The following is an 18,509-nucleotide window of genomic DNA, read 5'->3' as shown; positions in this document are numbered from 1 at the left end:
GGGTTCTGAACAAAGGTGCTTTCGTTTGACAGTCAGGCAGAGGGGTAGGGTCCTCTGAGGCAGGCCGTTATGTCAGTTCAGTTCAGTCTCTTAGTCTTCTCCGATTCTTTGCGACCCCATGGACTGGAGGATGCCAGGACTCCCTGTCCATCACCAACTCCCAGAGCTTACTCAAATTCATGTCCATCAAGTCGGTAATGCCATCCAACCATCTCATCCTCTGTCATCCCCTTCTCTTCCCTCCTTCAAGCTTTCCCAGCATCAGGGTCTTTTATAATAAGTCAGTTCTTTGCATCAGGTTGCCAAACTATTGGAGCTTCAGCTTCAAATTCAATCCTTCCAATGAATATTCAGGACTGATTTCCTTTAGGATTGACTGATTGGATCTCCTTGCAGTCCAACTTCTCCTTAAGACTCTCAAGAGTCTTCTCCAACACCACTGTTCAAAAGCATCAATTCTTCGGCACTCAGCTTTCTTTATAGTCCAACTCTCAGATCCATACATAAATACTGGAAAAACCATAGCTTTGACTAGACGGATCTTTGTTAGCAAAGTAATATCTCTGCTTTTTAATATGCTGTCTAGGTTAGTCATAACTTTTCTTCCAAAGAGCAAGTGTCTTTTAATTTCATGGCTATACTCACCATCTGCAGTGATTTTGGAGCCTCCAAAATAAAGTCTGTCACTGTTTTCATTGTTTCCCCATCTATTTGCCATGAAGTGATGGGACCAGATGCTATGATCTTCCCTTTCTGAATGTTGAGTTTTAAGCAAACTTTTTCACTCTCCTCTTTCACTTTCATCAAGAGGCTCTTCAGTTCTTCTTCACTTTCTGCCATAAGGGTGGTGTCATCCACATATCTGAGGTTATTGATATTTCTCCTGGCAATCTTGATTCTAGTTGTGCTTCATCCAGCCCAGCATTTCTCATGATGTACTCTGCATATAAATTAAATAAGCAAGGTGACAATATACAGCCTTTAATGTACTCCTTTCCCGATCTGGAAACAGTCTATTGTTCCATGTCCAGTTCTAACTGTTGCTTCTTAACCTGCATACAGATTTCTCAGGAGGCAGCTCAGGTGGTCTGGTGTTCCCATCTCTTTCGGAATTTTCCACAGTTTGTTGTGATCCACACAGTCAAAGACTTTGGCGTAGTCAATAAGGCAGAAGTAGATGTGTTTCTGGAACTCTCGCTTTTTTGATGATCCAGCAGATGATGGCAATTTGATCTCTGGTTCCTCTGCACTTTCTAATCCAGCTTGAACATCTGGAAGTTCTCGGTTCATGTACTGTTGAAGCCTGGCTTGGAGAATTTTGAGCATTACTTGGCTAGCGTGTGAAACTAGCATCATTGTGTGGTAGTTTGAACATTCTTTGGCATTGGCTTTCTTTGGGATTGGAATGAAAACGGACCTTTTCCAATCCTGTGGCCACTGCTGAGTTCTCCAAATTTGCTGGCATATTGAGTGCAGCACTTTCACAGCATCATCTTTGAAATAGCTCCACTGGAATTCCATCGTCTCCACTAGCTTTGTTCATAGTGATGTTTCCTAAGGCCCATTTGACTTCACATTCCAGAATATCTGGCTCTAGGGGAGTAATCACACCAGCATGGTTATCTGGGTCATGAAGATCTTTTCTGTATAGTTCTTCTGTGTATTCTTGCCACCTCTTCTTAATATTTTCTGCTTCTGTTAGGTCCATGCCATTTCTGTCCTTTTTTGTGCCTATCTTTGCATGAAATGTTCCCTTGGTATCTCTAATTTTCTTGAAGAGATCTCTAGTCTTTCTCATTCTATTGTTTTCCTCTATTTCTTTGCATTATTATGTATGGTTATACTAAGAGTAATAAAAAACAAGTCAAAGAAACAGCTCCAACTGTTTGCAGTCAGAATTGACTTTTCCCTGCAACACCGTTATCTGCATCACCATGGTAGCCTTGTTCAGCCCAGATCCCGCCACCCTCCAGCTCCGAGCATCCAGACGGTGCCTCCCACCCTCCCTTTAGGTCTTCCAGAACAATTTTCTCCCTTCACAATGTGAGTCTTCCTCAAAGCAATCCCACCCCCGAGGGCTTTTCTTCACCTTCTCTTCCTGATTAAGTCCTTCTCATGCTTCAGATCTCAGCTCAAATGCTGCTTCTGCCGACCAGAGAAGATCCCCTGGCATATGCTTTTTATGATTTGATTGCAACATATACACGGGACAGATAAAAAATTCACATTTGTGTGAACTCATTGGATGAGTGCCTGCCTCTCCGCTGGAATGGAAGCTCCTTGAAGACATAAGTTGTGTCTCTTTTGCACAGTGTGGGGACTCCAGTCTTGAGTGCTGTCCTGGGTCCACGGTGTCCTCACTGCCTCGGACGGATGCTCAGTGGAGTTTGCTCAAGGCTGGGTGTGTGAGTGAGAGGACTAGCTCCCTCTGTGGGCTTGAAGTTCCTGTTGGGAAACACTGCCTCCCTTTGGCCGTCCTCGGGGATGTGAAGGAGCCAGGCGGCGAGGCAGAGAGCAGGATGGCCAGAGCTTTTCCAGGTCTGTAGAGGAAAGACTGTGATTCCTGTTTTCACTTGGAGAATCAAAAACAACCTAAAAACTGTGCTCACAATCATAACATCAGAAAAAGAGGTGAATGGATGCAGTCCATGCCTATGTGTTAGCCTGGAGGAAGTCAAGAAAAATCCCAATACTCAGACTGTTCTTTATAGAATAAACTGAAGACAGTGACCATGATCTGAAAGTGATCGGTGTGGAGGATATAAAGGTTTAGCCTGGAATGCCTTTTAATAGCAAATTTTACATGTGCTAAATTCATTAATACTCATTTGATGGCAAATCACTAATTTTATAGCCAACACCTGCATTTGGAGTCTTTCGATAATTTTTCATGAATGTGTTCATGTATTTCACCTCATCCTTTCCTCTAGTCACCAACATGGGCATTTCTGTGTCTATAAAACAGATTTGAGATGAGTGGTCAGTGAGATGAATCTGAGAGCAGCTTCCACTCAAATTGGCTGTGGGTTTCTAAAGGGCAGGGGCCATGGCTCACTCAGCTATTTACCCAGCTCCTGGCAGGATGCTCAGAACATAGGAGGCACTCATAGGAGGAAGTGATTATGAATTATGTCTGGCCTGAAAGGATGCCTAGAAAGACTTCTGGGGACATCCTAATTCCACTCATATGGAGCATCTCCTAAATCCTTTCATCTGTAAAGGTTTCAGTTTTGTTGCTGTTTTAAATGCAAAGTCATCATCATATGCAGAGAAGGAAGTAAGTTTAACCTGGGGGCTAATATCCTTGGAGGAGCCTTTAGAGAAACAAATCTAGGGAGCAACAAATCTAGGGAGCAACTATGGAAGGGGGTGGGGAGGATGGGTGTCTCTGTGTTTAGGTTTGAAACTGCGGAGGGAAAGCCTGCAGTGGGGAGGGATCTGGAGCAGAGTGAGAGCCAGGTTTCTCTGGGCGTCACACACGCACCAGTTTCTGAGGTGTTGCACGCATTTCATTCACGCGAGCAGCCCTTTACGGAAAGAAATTTCCTTCTTCAAAGTGGAAACTTTAAAGGCTTTGAAAAGAGGCAAGTTTTCCTTTTCAGATGCTGCCTGCAAATGTTGCAGAGAAGAGAGCCTACTGTGTACGTGAGATGAATGGGAAGAGCTCAAGGTCAGAGCAGAAGGAGGGATTTCTTCATGTTCTTTTTTTCAAAAATTATTTATTTGTTTTTTCATGTTTGGCTGTGCTGGGTCTTTGATGCTGCCCGCGAACTTTCTGCAGTTGAGAGGAGCAGGGCTGACTCTAGGTGTGGGGCTCCTCTTGTTGTGGGGCAAGGGGTCTAGGGGTGAGCCTAGTGGTTGCAGTACACGTGCTGGGCTTAGTTGCCCCTCGGCATGTGGGATCTTCCCCAGACCAGGGATCAAACGTGTGTGTCTGGCATTGACAGGAGAATTCTTTACCGCCGAGCTGCCAGAGAAGCCCTGATGAGTAGTTTTTAACCTCTAACCGGTGAGATGGTGTTGGAAGGCCTAGCACGCCTCTACCAAGACTGAAGGGAGCGGTCAGGATGGACCTGGGTCCAGATTCTCCTGCTCTCGTGGACCCACTGGGACCCTGGGAGGCTTGTGGAGAAGAACAGCTCCACCATGGGATTCTCTTCTTTCCTAGTGGAAAGGCCACTGGGACCCCTGAAGGTGGGGCATGTCCACAGGGCAGAGTTCTCATCTGGCACTTACCCTGAAGAGAAGGAGGGTGAACCCAGGCTGCCCCCGGATGGGAGCCACGGGCAGGTAAGTAGCCAGGTTTCTGCCCATCAGGTGCATCTGCGTTCGGCAAACATCCCTCCCCTGGTTCCCATCTGTCTCCATGGACCAGACCCAGCTGGACTCCTCTGTGAGCAGACATATGGTGGGTGAATTCCTGAATGACCATGGCTGATTGCCTCCTCAGCAATCAGGAGAGAAAGTGGCCACTGCTGAGAAGGGTCACATCACACAGGGCTGACTGCACTTCTGAGTGGGGTTAATTCTTTTTATTTTTAATTTTTTTAACTTTCCTTTTTTAAAAAAAAAACTATTGGAGTATAGTTGATGTACAATGTGGTGTTCGCTTCAAGTGTACGGCAAAGTGAATCAGTTATACGTATCATATCTCCATTCTTTTTTAGATTCTTTTCCCACTTATGTCATTACAGAGTATTGAGCAGAGTTCCCTGTGCTATACAGTAGGTAATTAGCTGTCTATTTTTATATATGTAGTATTAATCACTCAGTCGTGCCCGTTTTGCAAGCCCATGAACTGCAGCCCACCAGGGTCCTCTGTCCATGAGATTTTCCAGGCAAGGATGTTGGAGTGGTTTGCCATTTCCCTCGCCAGGAGATCTTCCTGACCCAGGGATCAAATCCAGGTCTCCTGCACTGCAGGCAGATTCTTGACCAACTGAGCTACCAGGGAAGCCCCATTTTACACCTGCTGCTGCTGCTGCTAAGTCACTTCAGTCGTGTCCGACCCTGTGCAACCCCATAGACGGCAGCCCACCAGGCTCCTCCGTCCCTGGGATTCTCCAGGCAAGAACACTGGAGTGGGTTGCCATTTCCTTTTCCAATGTGTGAAAGTGAAAAGTGAAAGTGAAGTCATTCAGTCATGTCTGACTCGTAGCGACCCGATGGACTGCAGCCTACCAGGCTCCTCCGTCCATGGGATTTTCCAGGCAAGAGTACTGGAGTGGGGTGCCATTGCCTTCTCCAATTTTACATACAGTAGTGTGTAAATTCCAGAAGAACCTCAACATGGCTAATTATTAGAGAAATGCAAATCAAAGCTACACCTCATTGGTCAGAATGACCAAAAAGTCTACCAACAGTGATCTAGTGGTTAGGATTTGTCACTTTCATTGCTGTGGCCCTGGGTTCAACCCCTGGTCAGCGGACTGAGATCCCATAAACCACGGAGCACGGCAGACCAAAAAAAATGTGAAAAAATAATCTACAAACAAATGTTGGTGAGGGTGTGGAGGAAAGGGGACCCTCCTACACTGCTGTTACGAATGTAAATTGGTACAGCTAATATGGAGAATGGTGTGGAAGTTCCTTTGAAAACTAAAAATAGAACCGCCACATGATCCATGAGCATGGTTATTTAAGAGAAGATTTAGAATGTGAACATGACATTTGGAGTGTGCACACAAAGGGATCTTTAATGCATGTACTTATCAACCACGTTCTTACCACCAGCAGCCTCACCCCTCATCCCTGGATTTCTCCTTACACTGTTGCACTGGATAGACCAATGATGCTCAAACCCTCATTAATTCCTCCCTTGAGATTTCTGATGTTTGTCTCCTCTAAAGGAATCCAGGTTATTTTACCAGCAGCTTCTCAGTAAAAGTAAAATACTTCCTTAGAGAAAAATGTTTCTGTTTCTGAAACTCCTTCCTTGATACTGATCTGCCATCAGCAGCCAGAACGCTTTATGGCTGCCCTGAGGGGCTAAAGGGATACGCGGGCACACATCTCACACCGCTGCTCTGACTGGTGCAAGCAAAGCCTGGACCTTCTACACAAAGGTGGGTTTTGGAGCATAATGTTCAGATTTCTGCTTTTTACTAGAAGCGGGTGTGTAATCCTCCTTACCCAAATCATAATCCAAGCTATGTGTGGCAAACGTGTCTACTGAGGGTTCTTGGCCCCTGACTTGGAATTTTAAAATTATTTATTTTTGGCTGTGTTGGGTCTTTGCTGCTTTTGCTCAGGGTTTTCTCTACTTGTGGTGAGTGGGGGCTGCTCTCTTGCTGTGATGCATGGGCTTCTCATCGCGGTGGCTTCTTTCATTGTGGAGCATGTGTTCTAGGGATTTCAGGCATGTGGGATCATCCCGGGCCAGGGATCAAACCTGCATCCCCTGCATTGGCAGGCGGATTCTTAACCACTGAGCCACCAGGGAAGTCCTGCAGTTTCCCTTCTGATGCTGAACAATATTTACAGTACAATCCCCAGTGAAGAGGCATCCCCACGGGCCAACAGCCAATGGTTCCCGGGACTTCTTGGCCTTGGTGTGTGAGTTTTATGTCACACCATCACCATGAGGCCGTCTCAGCCTCAGTCTTACCAGGTGCTTTTACCTAGGGCTAATTTAGAGGCCCTGCACTTGCTTTTGCCTCGGTCGCATGCACTAATCTGCTTGTGCTCTGTTACAGACTGAATATTTGTGTCCACTCCGGATTCATATGTTGCGATCCTAACCCATAATGTGACAGTGCTAGGAAGTAGGGCATTTGGAGCTGACTAGGTCATGAGGGTCCGTAAAGAAGCAGAGCACCAAAGAATTGATATCTTTGAACTGTGGTGCTGGAGAAGACTCCTGAGAGTCCCTTGGACAGCAAGGAGATAAAACCAGTCAATCCTAAGGGAAATAAACACTGAGTACTCATTGGAAGGATGAATGCTGAAGCTGAAGCTCCAGTGTTTTTGTCATCTGACTCATTGGAAAAGACCCTGATGCTGGGGAAGATTGAGGGCAGAAGGAGAAGAGGGCAACAGAGGGTGAGATGGCTGCATAGCATCACAGATGCAGTGGACATGAACTTGGGCAAACTTCAGGAGATGGTGAGGGACAGGGAGGCCGGCCTGGTGTGCTATAGTCCATGGGGTCACAGAGTTGGACATGACTGGGTGACTGAACAACAGATCATGAAGGTGAAACCCTCCGTAATGACACAAATGCTCTTATCAAAGAGATCCTGTGGAGCACCCTCGCCCCTTCCACCATGAGAAGATACAGTGAGAACACAGCTGTCTGTGAACCAGGAAGCAGGCTCTCACCAGACACCAAATCTGCTGGAGCCTTAATCTTGGACTCCTCAGACTACAAAACTGTGAGAAATAAATGTTTGTTGTTTAAGCCACCCAGTCCGTGGTATGTTTGTCAGAGCCGCTGGACCAGCCTAAGTCATGCCTGATCACCACAGGCGGGCCACAGAGTCAGACCAGCGAGATGCCTCTACACATCAGGGTTGCCCTGGCTCCCACAACTTAATATACTGTTTCTTGTCCTAAATCAAAGCCCCAGAGAGTGGTTTTATCCTTTTGGAATGGTTTCAGTGAGGGATCTTTCTGTTAACCTCTGTAGATCTGAGCTGTTCAGTTCCCATCCAGGGGACTGGAGCAGAAGAGAAGGCAATTCTAAATCCTCTAATGACATCCTCAGCAGAAACTGTTTCCTTCATTTGAAAATCCTGAATTCCTTTGCCTATAAAGACACATCCCAGCTTCCCCCGTCCTTCTCCCATCATTCAGTGATATCAGTCTGTGCTAATTAATGCCATGAATGCAGATGGTCAGTGCAGGGACTCTTTAAGGTGGATGCTTCGTGTTGTTTAGTTGCTAAGTCGTGTATGACTCTTTTGCGACCCCATGGACGGTAGGCTGCCAGGCTCCTCTGTATCCATGGGATTTCTTTTAGACACTCATTATTTAGGTAGTGTAGTCTGAATATTTAACATAAAAACATGTGTGAGAATGATGTGGGGGATGGAATGGATGATCTAACAGGAGAAGGCACATAGCTTGTATGCTCTGGGTGATGATGACCTCGCCCCGCCCTGTGTCTGGAGGTTGACCGCTGATTCCTGTCTCCTCCCCACCTTGCCCAGACTATCACCTCCACTCCAGTTAAGATACTGATATCCCCTGGAGAAGGGCATGGCAACCCACTCCAGTATTCTTGCCTAGAGAACCCCATGGACAGAGGAACCTGGGGGGCTAGGGCCCATAAGGTTGCAAAGAGTTGGACATGATGGAAGCAACTTGACATGCACACACTCTGTTTCTAGGGGCTTCCCTGATAGCTCAGTGGGTAAAGAATCTGCCTGCAATGCAGGAGACACAGAAGATGTGGGTTTGATTCCTGAGTCAGGAAGATCCTCTGGAGGAGGAGGATGGCAACACATTCTAGTATTCTTGCTTGGAGAATCCCATGAACAGGGGAGCCTGGAAGGCTACAGTCCAAAGTGAAAGTGAAAGTTTAGTCACTCAGTCGTGTCCGACTCTTTGCGACCCCATGGATTATAGACTACTAGGCTCCTCTGTCCATGGGATTTTCCAGGCAAGAGTACTGGAGTGGGTTGCCATTTCCTTCTCCAGAGGATCTTCCAGACCCAGGGACTGAACCTGGGTCTCTCACATTGTAGGCAGACACTTTACCATCTGAGCCACCAGGGAAGTCCCAAAGGGTTGGATCAAAGGGTTGGACATGACAATGCACGCACTAGTGAAAACAAGAAGGACAAGTTTGCTTAAACTGGCAGTGAATTGAATGGCAACCAACGGCTATCTACTTAAAATGAGAAAGAGTTCTGTAAGATCAAATCCACTTTATTGGATGAATTTTCAGCAGTGCAATGCTGTTCTTTTTAATGAGAAGTTTGACAAGTCCTACACAGGGAGGAAGAGATTTGACATAGGAGTTAAGGAGATGTGTTTAGCAAAAACCAAGTTGAGCAGAATAAGTGGCTTCTTCCCCAAAGCAATAATTCCCCATCTAATCTCTTTTCACAGCTTATTAATTCCCTCAGAATCAGAAAAAGGTGTTTCCCAATTATCCTGCCATGGGAGAACATTGCTGGTGGATGGAAGCTGATGTCCACAGCACGGCACACACAGGGGCAGCCAGGAGAGGTGGGGCTGTCTTCCTTCCTTCTTCCTTCCTTCCTTCCAGGGAGCCCAGGAGCTGCCCTGGGGGCAGGGGTTTATGCAGGACGATGGCCCATCTGTGTTTGGGAGGCTCTGCTCTGGGCCCCATGGTCCTCTGATTATCTATGGCCTTGAGCAACTGAATTAACATCTCTGAACCTCAGTTATCTCTTTGGCAGCAAGGGGTTCCTAAGAGTTTCTCAGCAGGCTTTTGAGAATTAAGCATCATCTTCCAGGCAAAGGCCTAATCCATGGGCACATAGTAGGTGCACAGTAAAAGGTGTTTGTCCAAAGACGTGTTCAGGGCATATTTTTAGGTGACAGCAGGTGACTTTGAAGCGGGGGGGGAGGGGGGGAGTTGTTTTAGTTTGGAGCAACTTTAGTACAGAAATTTCGAGTGTCTGTGGCTTCCAACTCTCGGGAGACTCAGGGCTGAGGCGTGCTGGAAGCCAGGCATGGGGCCAGAGTGTGACAGAAGGTGCTGGCTATTACCGGTCACGAGCAGGAGAGCTCTTCCCAGATGGACGAGGGCTCCTTCCCCTCCCTCAAAGCCAGCTGCTGCAGCCAGGACCTTGACCAGCAGAAGGAAATGACAGAAAGTGGGCTGACTGCAGAGGGAGGGTAGTGTCTGGAGGGGAGAGTCATGGGCAAAGCTTGTTCAACCTGACCTGGGAATGGGTGTCTTTGGGCAAGGCTGTGGAGACCTAGCAGGTGTCAGATGGATGCTGAGAGGATGAGTGGAGGAGACTTACCTTCTTCTGAGTTCCTGGGGGCTTCGCCCTTACAGGGGATGGTTCCAGAGCAGAAGCACATGGAAGCTGAGGCAGGAAGTTAGCTCCCAAGGCTTTAGGGTCTGACCGATGAGAATTCTCTGGGATTTTGGAAGTGCTGAGGCTTGTGACAGCCCCCTTGCAGCCAGCCTGGCTCACCTCTCCATGACCCATCAGAGGTGATGTGTGGGCTCAGGGCCGTGTGGCTAAGGGTTGGGGCTCAGAGGTGGCTTGTGGGGAGATGCAGTGTTTTTAAAGTGATCCTCTGGGGTTCCAACCTTCATCAGACTCTACACTGAGTGAGTCCATGTTGATACGAGAACTTCCAGAAAATGACTTGTGGAGTGTTTCAAACTTTAGTTTGATCAGTTGCTCACCAAGAAGGATTGCCTGGGGATACAAAAGGTAGCCTTCTTGCCTTTGAATTTTCTTGAGAAATAGCAGCTAAGGTGCACAGTGGGATTGCTACCTGATTCATACCAGTGCAGGGGGCTCTGGCCCCTCTGGGGGCTTTCCAAGAGGATGGTGCCCATCGCTTCCTTTTCTGAGGCTCTCCCATGTCTGCAGTTGGCTGAAACATGATGCGGCCTGGGTTTGTGGGGGCTACCGCAGAGCTAGGACACAGGGGAGTGACTCATGTGGCCACTTGGGGTTGCTAGGTGCAGGCAGGCGTGAAATAGCCCAGGACTCAGTCCGGCTGCAAGGCCTGCTTCTCCTATGGTTTTCCCATCCTTGCTAACCTGCCTCACTGAACGCTCTAAACCTGCAGGCACTGATGGGTTTTGACGAAGGCAGCATTTAGATCTGGTGGGGGCGGGGGGAGGGCAACAAAACAGTCCTGCAGTGCAAGCCTTGGATCTGGTGGGCTGAGGATGGGCACCCACTTCACAGTTCCAGCTATAGCTCCCCAAGACCCCCAAGGCACCCAGTCTTAGTGTACCAGGTTGCCTGCTCTCCTTTCCTTTCCCTGGAGGATAGGATTCCAGCCCATTCCTGGTTCCTTCCATGACCTGCTTCATTACAGAGGGATGCCTGCCTGGAGTCAGGGCTCACCACCACCTTGAAGGGAAGACCCTGCTCCTCGCTGCTTGCTGGGCCCCCCTCTCCAGATCCAGCCCCTTGCCTGAGAACCGGGTCCCTTCCCCTGAGTGTGGCCGCCTGCCTCCTCTTCTCTGCAGCCCCAGCACCTGGAAAATCCAGCCTGCGATCCAAACCCAGTCCCTCTGGCTTGGCCTTAACTTCCTACTCTTACTCCCTGGGGAGGTGCTCTGCATTCGGGGCAGGAAGAGGCGCCCCTTTTCAAAGGTCAGCCATGAGCTCTGCCATGGTGGTGGGGAGGCCTCCACAGTTCTGTGGCCGGAACTTCTGCATATCTCCAGGTCTAGGTCAACTGATCAGAAGCCTGTCAGCCTCCACAAGCCAGATGTGCCCCATCACTATGACAGCTGCAGCGTCTGTCCGTCCTCTTCCTGCGCCTCCAGGCTGAAAGGGAAGGCCTTCTGCCATTGTTGGTTTTTTTGGCAGCACGACTTGGCCTGTGGGATTCTAGTTCCCCAAGAGGGATCCAGCCTTCAGCAATGAAAGCGCAGAGTCCTAAGCACTGGGCCGTTAGGGAAGTCCCATGCCTTGCTGTTTTTAAGGCTCTTCTCCATTCAGCGCTCTCTTAATGTTCACCCCTTCTCTGATTCTCCACGTTTGCAAGGTGAGGATGGCCATCCTTCCTGCCCTCCCAGCCCAGCCACCTCATTAGACCCCCAGCTGTCGGAGAGGAGACTCAGGGCAGCAGCTCCAGCTCAGAGTCCCCCACTTCGGCTGGAAGGTGACACCAGCCCTATAGGGATTTCTCCCCGTGCCTCACGTCCCTGCTTCACCTGGTAGCAAAGCTTGAAGGCAGCGATCTTGGTGAGAGCTGGTGCCGCTGCTCATTTTCAAATTCAGGTTTTGTTTGCCTTTCTCTGTGTGTCTTCCCTCCCCCTCCCTGCTTCAGCAGCGACTGGCTCATCTTGCCCTCTGACCACAGCGTTCTCCCTGGATGGATCGCACCATGGGCTCTGAGACTGTGCGGGAAACCGCAGTGAAGATGAGAAGCACTTTGAGATTCTTGGGGCCAGACATCCTAGCACAGGTCCAGCTGCCGGGGTTCTCTCTTTGGTGGGAGGTGCAGGCACGGTGTGGCTGGGGCGGCCAGGAAGTGACCCCCAACTAAACGTCATCCTAAGGAGAGCAGTGATCTGCAGGCTACATCAGACCCACAGAACACGGCGGGGAAAGCACGCACTTCACAGGTAATGCTGAGATCTGGTGGCGAGCTCCTTAGCGCTGAGTGGTCACTGGTGGCAGATTTGCAAGGAATTGCTATGTGACCTGAACCAACGAGGTCTGTGAGCTCCACTGGGGACCGGTGATTGGAGCTTCCAGACTGGAGGGGTCTCTCCACCCTGAATCCACAACAGGCTCCACAATGGCTGGAATGAGGGGAAGGGGGCAGCAGCCTTCTCTGGGTGTCAGCCCTCGGTGGGAGGGGGCTTGTCGGTTGGTCTGTGAAACCCCAAAAGGAAGGTGATCCGGGCCAGTTGGCAGAGAGAGGTGTGAGGACAGAGGCCACCTGGGCATTTCACTGTGAGACAAGCCCTCCTGGCCTGGCCCTTAGCCCGTGTGACAGAGGCCAGGAAGAAGAGACAGCACTGCCATGGGAACCAGCTGGAGGCCATCTGCTCCAGTAGGCCCTGCCTCGGAGGTGCCAGGACTGGGTTACTACTCCTCTCCATAGAGCCTGAAAGGCTCCTGGCCACCCCCACCCCCAAAACAGCACACTCAGCACATTCACCCAACCCAGCCCACTCAGCCCTTCAACCCCAGTCCTGCAGCCTCCGTGCTCATGAGAAAGGAGCACAGGGGGGATGAGGGGAGGTCACGGGGAGAGTGCTGTCCTCATGCAGAGCCCTTGGTTTCCTGGGACCCACTCAGACCCTCAGGCTCTTCCTCTCCCTCCCGCTCTGCCTCTGCACCCAGCTCTGCTCCAACACAGCCCCCTGGCAGTGGGGGGCTGGGGAGGTACTGCAGGAGCCGGCCTTCCCGCTTCATTTCTGCCAGCTCCTTGGCACAGCAGCTGGGTGTGTTGGTTTCATAGGTGTCGTGGAAGGTGTTGTAGTCCACCTCATAGAAGCCCTTTTCCAAGGTGAGGACTGGTGTGAACCGGTGGCCCCAGAGCACCTCGGTATCCATGTAGGAGCTCCGTGCTTGGCAAGTCATGCCTGGGTGAACAGAGGGCACGTGTATTAGGAGTGGCCACAGCCTTCCATCCATCATCCATCCATCAGTCCATCATCCATCATCCTTCTATCCATCCATTCATCATCTTTCATCCACCTGTCCATCTGTGCATCTATCCATCATCCATCCATCCTATCATCCATCCATCATCTTTCATCCACCTATCCACCCACCCATCCACCCACCCATCCACCCACCCATCTATCCATCTATCCATCATCTTTCATCATCTCTCCATCATCCATCCTTTCATCCACCAATCCATTCATTCACCAATCCATTCATTCATCACTGATCCATCAATCCACCCATCCAATTATCCACCCAGTCATTCATCAAGCATATGCTGAATATCGGCTTTGTGCTAAGCATGATCTAGACATAAAGCTGAATAAGACACAACCCTTGCCCTGAAGGAGCTCAAGGTGTGATGGAGGCAGAAAATTAGAAATTAACAATGCAAGGTTGTGGAGTAGGTTTCTGGAGACTGGAGTGAATAATTCAGGAATGGACATGGTTCCTGCACATGCATTAAGTTCTAGAAGACTGAGACAAGTAAAGACGAGGAAAGTTTGAACAAAGATAAAATCAGAGTGGCTCAACCCAGAGAAGCTGACAGGCATTTATAATGCACGGGGTTGTTTGGGGTGGATCCATATGGACAAAAGCCTACACATGTGTACACACGCACACACACACACACAGACCTGTGTGCACACACACACAGCATGAGTCCTTGGTTGGAGCATGCTCCAATGCCCCCATTCCCTGTCGGCTCAGCCCTGGCATGCCTGTGTTATTTTTAGGTGTTGCTTTCTCTCCAGAGAGGACAGTTTTGTTTATGGATGAGAACGCCTCTGTCCTCAGGGTCACAGGGAAGCAGTTTTCTGATATTTAATCTTTCGGCTGAGGAAGGTCCTGGCTTGTGCTCTTTGGAAACTGAAGGAAATGTCTGCTTAGCACCACTGCCCCCTCCCAGTTTAAATGTTCTCTGGCAGGGGTCTCATTCACCCCAGACCCACAGAGCACCAGGTAACCCCAGTGCACCCTACATGCTCTCGACTCATGGGGTCCCGCCTGCTCCAGATGTCTCCCCTCGGTCCTTGGACAACCCCCAGCTCAGCAGAGGTGTAGAAACCCATTATGGGCACTGACCAGTCCAGACATGAGCCAAAGATCATGAGGCTTGGGGACCTCAGGAAACAGTGAGACGGGACCTCCGTGGGAGCTTTGGACCAAGCCTCCTGGGGTCTTCCTGCCCTTCTTCTGTCCCACGTCTTGGAAGGGGGCTGTTCAATGACTGGAAACCCACCCATGTGCCCGGCAGTCATCTTCCAATGCATTTGGAAAGGACAGAATACCTACTCTGGGTGGCAGGCATTGTGCTTCACATACACTCCTCCGTTAGATCATTTAACTCTCCTCCCTTGTGAGCCTCTGAGGTTTGTTATCTTCATCCTGCTGGCGAGTGGAGCCACCTGCCCAAACTCACAAGTGCAGGCTGCGCAGAGCTGCGCTGGTCAAACCTCAGCCTGAACTCACAGCCTGTGATTGGTTCCGTGAATGTGGCAACCAAGCTGCTAAAGTGGCTGAGATCAGAGCCCATGTGGGTGGCGGGCTCCCTCTCTTTTCTCCCCGCAGAACTGGAGTGACCCAGGTTCTGGGAAGAGAGGAGGGCAACCAGATGGGGCAGGCCAACTGAGGGACCTGACTCTGAGGAGCCACGCCGGGAGAGGTCAGCGAGTGGCAGTGGAGGGCTGGGGGAGAGAAGTATGGTACGGCACTGCTTTCCTATCAGTCCCACATTTCTGAGCTGACCTGTGTGGCCTCGGAATGGAGCTCTTGTCCCAGAATCTCAGCCCGTGTTCTGGTCTGACCCTGCCTCCAAGGATGGCGTGAGCTGCAAGCTCCCAGCGGTGGGAGGAGAGTCTGCCTGCAACCCCCATCCTGTCCCCGGAGTTCCCCGGCTGCCACCATATGCTGCCTGGCCAGCCTGAGTCCCCAGCAGATGGCCGAGCAGCTCCCCCCGCCCAGGTCCCTGGAGCCTGTTCACACCCCAGAGGTTTTGCTCCGGTCGGGAAGGTCTGTCTGTGGCTACCCCATCTGAGCCGCCCACCCAGCCCCCCAGGGAGGCCAGGAAGGCTTGTTTGGCCACCTTTGTGCCAGGCCCCCAAACTTATGGGGGACAGTGTGGTGTGGCTGACAAACTCTAGATGCCTGAGTAACAGCCCCAAATACGACAGACCCTATACGACAGACCCTCCTGTCTGCATGAAGCAGCTTCCACATCTGTGAAACAGGGTCGAAGCCAGCCCTCCAGTGCCGTTGCCAGATTAGAAAAACATGTATAGTCTCAGCTCCAGTGAGTTTTCTGAGTCATCCTTAGGGCCAGGTCAGGTGCTCAGACGCCTCTGTGAGTGAGAAAAGAGGGCAGGGAGAAGGGGGGAAGCAGAGGAGGGCCCACAGTTAGCGGGGCTCCCTTGCCCAGGGAGTGTGGTAGGGATACAGGCTCCCCCAGGCCTTGGCCTCCCTGAGCCCCGAACAGACTAGGAGGTGGGATGCGCTCGGCTTCCATGAGTCAGTCGCTGGGCGGGGAAGTGCGGGCCGGACATGGGTGGGTGTGATGCACTGTCTTCTGCACACACCCGTGTTCACAGAGCCCCTTCCACGGGGAAGCTGAGGGGCAGCCTGCCCCACAGGGGCCCAAGGGTGTGGGACTTGGGAGTCTCTCCCAGAAGAGGATTCTGTGACTTTGGGAATCACCCTGTCCTTGCCTCAGGTGGCGATTCACATATAAAGAACTGCCATATCCTCCTGCAAGAAGCCCGTTCACCTTTGTTCACCCCAGAGTTTCTCAAAGTTAGGTGCTCACAGAACCCCCTTTGGGTGACACCAGCTCCAGAATGGGGGGAGGGAGGGAAGGACAGGTGCTGTAGCCTGTTGGAAACCAGTGCTGGCTTTGGGTCACCTGGCTTTGACCTGCATCCTGGCTCAGTGACTTAGGAGCACTTGCCCTTCTGTATCTGTTTCTACACCTGTACGTGAAGGGAAACCATCTCACTCAATGAGCTACCGTGTGCTTAGAGTCTAGACCATGCCCAGACATTGGGTGGGTTCAACACACATTGTGTTGTGTTGTGTGGGCGAGCGCTTAGTTGTGTCTGACTCTTTGCGACCCCGTGGACTGTAATCCACCAGGTTCCTCTGTCCATGGGATTTTTCAGGCAAGAATACTGGAGTGGGTTGCCATTTCCTATTCCAGGGGATCTTCCCATCCCAGGGATCAAACCCACATCTCCTGCATTGGCACTTGGGTTCTTTGCGACGGAGCCACCAGGAGGTCCCAACACACATTATCTGCTCTCATAATTCCATCCTGAAGATCACCATTTGGGGGGTGGGGCTGACTGAGCTGCTGCCTTCAGGTTGCACCTTCCGGAATCAGCAGGGTCTGAGCACCAGGGCGGGGGCGGAAGGGGTTGGGGAGGAGAAGGAGCTGGGGAGGCTCACCTGTGGCCTCCACCATCCCTTCCAGGATGACCACGACCTCGAACTCCTCCTGGGTCAGCTGGGCCCGTGACATCTCCCAGAAAGGGCTCTTCTCGTTGATTTCGTGGCAGATGATGAGCGGGGAAACCAGGAAGAGGCGGTCGTCCCCCGTGTCGAAGCCCACGTTGATGTCGGTCTGGTTCAGGGGGATGAACTCGCCCTCCTTGGTCTGCCGGGACTTGATGAGCTTGGCGCGGATGGAGGCCTCCACGATGTGCGAGTTGCGGAGGTCGCCCACCCGGAACATGAGACAGAGCTTCTCGTCTCGCAGAGAGATGACGGCGTTGTTGGAGAACATGAGGGTCTCAGCTCTCTTCTTGGGCTGGCTGATCTTGACGAACATGCACCCCACCATGAAGGCGTTGACGATGGAGCCGAGGATGGCCTGGACCAGCAGGAGGACGATGCCCTCCGGACACTTCTCGGTGATCACCCGAAAGCCGTAGCCGATGGTGGTCTCCGTCTCGATGGAGAACAGGAAGGCGGACACGAAGCCGCTGAGGTTCTCCACGCACGGGATCCACTCCCGGTCCCCGACGTGGTCCAGGTCACCCCGGATGTAAGCAATGAGCCACCAGATGAACCCGAAGAACAGCCAGGTGATGGTGTAGACCATGGTGAAGACAAGCAGGTTGAAGCGCCACTTGAGGTCCACCAGGGTGGTGAAGAGGTCGCTCAGGTAGCGGTAGGTCTCCTGGACGTTGCCGTGATGGACGTTGCACTTGCCGCTCTTCTCCATGTAGCGCTGCCGCGGCTTCTTGCCCTCTGACAGAAGGCGCGTGCGGTCGGTGGCAATGGGGATGTAATCTCGGGCCTGTTTGGGAATCTTCTTAGGGTCCCTGGGAGTGACCCCAATCTCCATATCCTGGTTCATGGCATTCCTAGAATCGCCAGCCATGACTGGGGTGCATTGAATTAAAAAACACATTGTCAGATGGCCAATAAGGAACGAAATGATGCTCAACGTTGCTAATTGTAAAAGACACGCAAATCAAATCTACAATGAGGTACCACCTAACACCAGTCAGAATGGCCATTGCCAAAAAGTCCATAGATATTAATAATAAATACTGGAGAAGATGTGGAGAAAAGGAAGTCCTCCTATGAAGTTGTGGGTGGGAATATAAATTGCAGCCACTATGAAAAACAGTATGGAGTTTCCTCAAAACACTAAACAAGGAGCTGTCATATGATCCAGCAATCCCATGTCTGGGCATATACCTGGACAAAACTAGAATTCAACAAAAGACATGCACCCCTATGCTCAAAGCAGCATTATTTACAATAGCCAAGATACAGAAACAACGTAAATGTCCATCAGCAGATTAATAGATAAAGATATGTTACACACACACACACACACACACACACTCAGGAATATTACTCAGCCATCAAGAGTGGAATACTCTTTGCAAAGTGTAATACCATTTGCAGCAACATGAATGGACCTAGAGATTATCATACCAAGCAAAGTAAGTCATAAAGAGAAAGGTAAATACCATATCAAATCACTTATATGTGAAATCTAAAATATGATACAAATGAACGTATCTATGAAGCAAAGCAGGGTGCTTGCCAAGGAGGGGCGAGAGGGGTGGAGAGGGAGTCTGGGGTGAGCAGATGCAAACTATTATATACAGGATGGATAAACAAGAAGGTCCTACTCTGTAGCACAGGGAAATATATTCACTGTCTCGTGACAAGCCATAATGGAAAAGAATGTATATG

The 18,509-nt window shown here is 50.5% G+C and overlaps 1 protein-coding gene across 1 annotated transcript; it reads right to left on the bottom strand.

The window, feature by feature from the left end:
* Window positions 1-12,890: 12,890 nt before the first annotated feature.
* KCNJ5 (potassium inwardly rectifying channel subfamily J member 5) lies at window positions 12,891-17,679 on the bottom strand. Its single transcript, XM_065937059.1, has 2 exons — window positions 16,743-17,679; window positions 12,891-13,213 (listed from the first exon to the last, which is right to left on the bottom strand). The coding sequence occupies exons 1-2, from the start codon at window positions 17,677-17,679 to the stop codon at window positions 12,891-12,893; spliced, it is 1,260 nt and encodes a 419-aa protein (XP_065793131.1).
* Between the last annotated feature and the right edge of the window lie 830 nt (window positions 17,680-18,509).

This window comes from Muntiacus reevesi, chromosome 5 (genome assembly GCF_963930625.1).
Source record: "Muntiacus reevesi chromosome 5, mMunRee1.1, whole genome shotgun sequence".
Classification (NCBI taxonomy): Eukaryota; Metazoa; Chordata; class Mammalia; order Artiodactyla; family Cervidae; genus Muntiacus; species Muntiacus reevesi.
The sequence above is the reverse complement of the archived record's forward strand: the minus strand, read 5'-3'. Positions and strand labels throughout refer to the sequence as shown.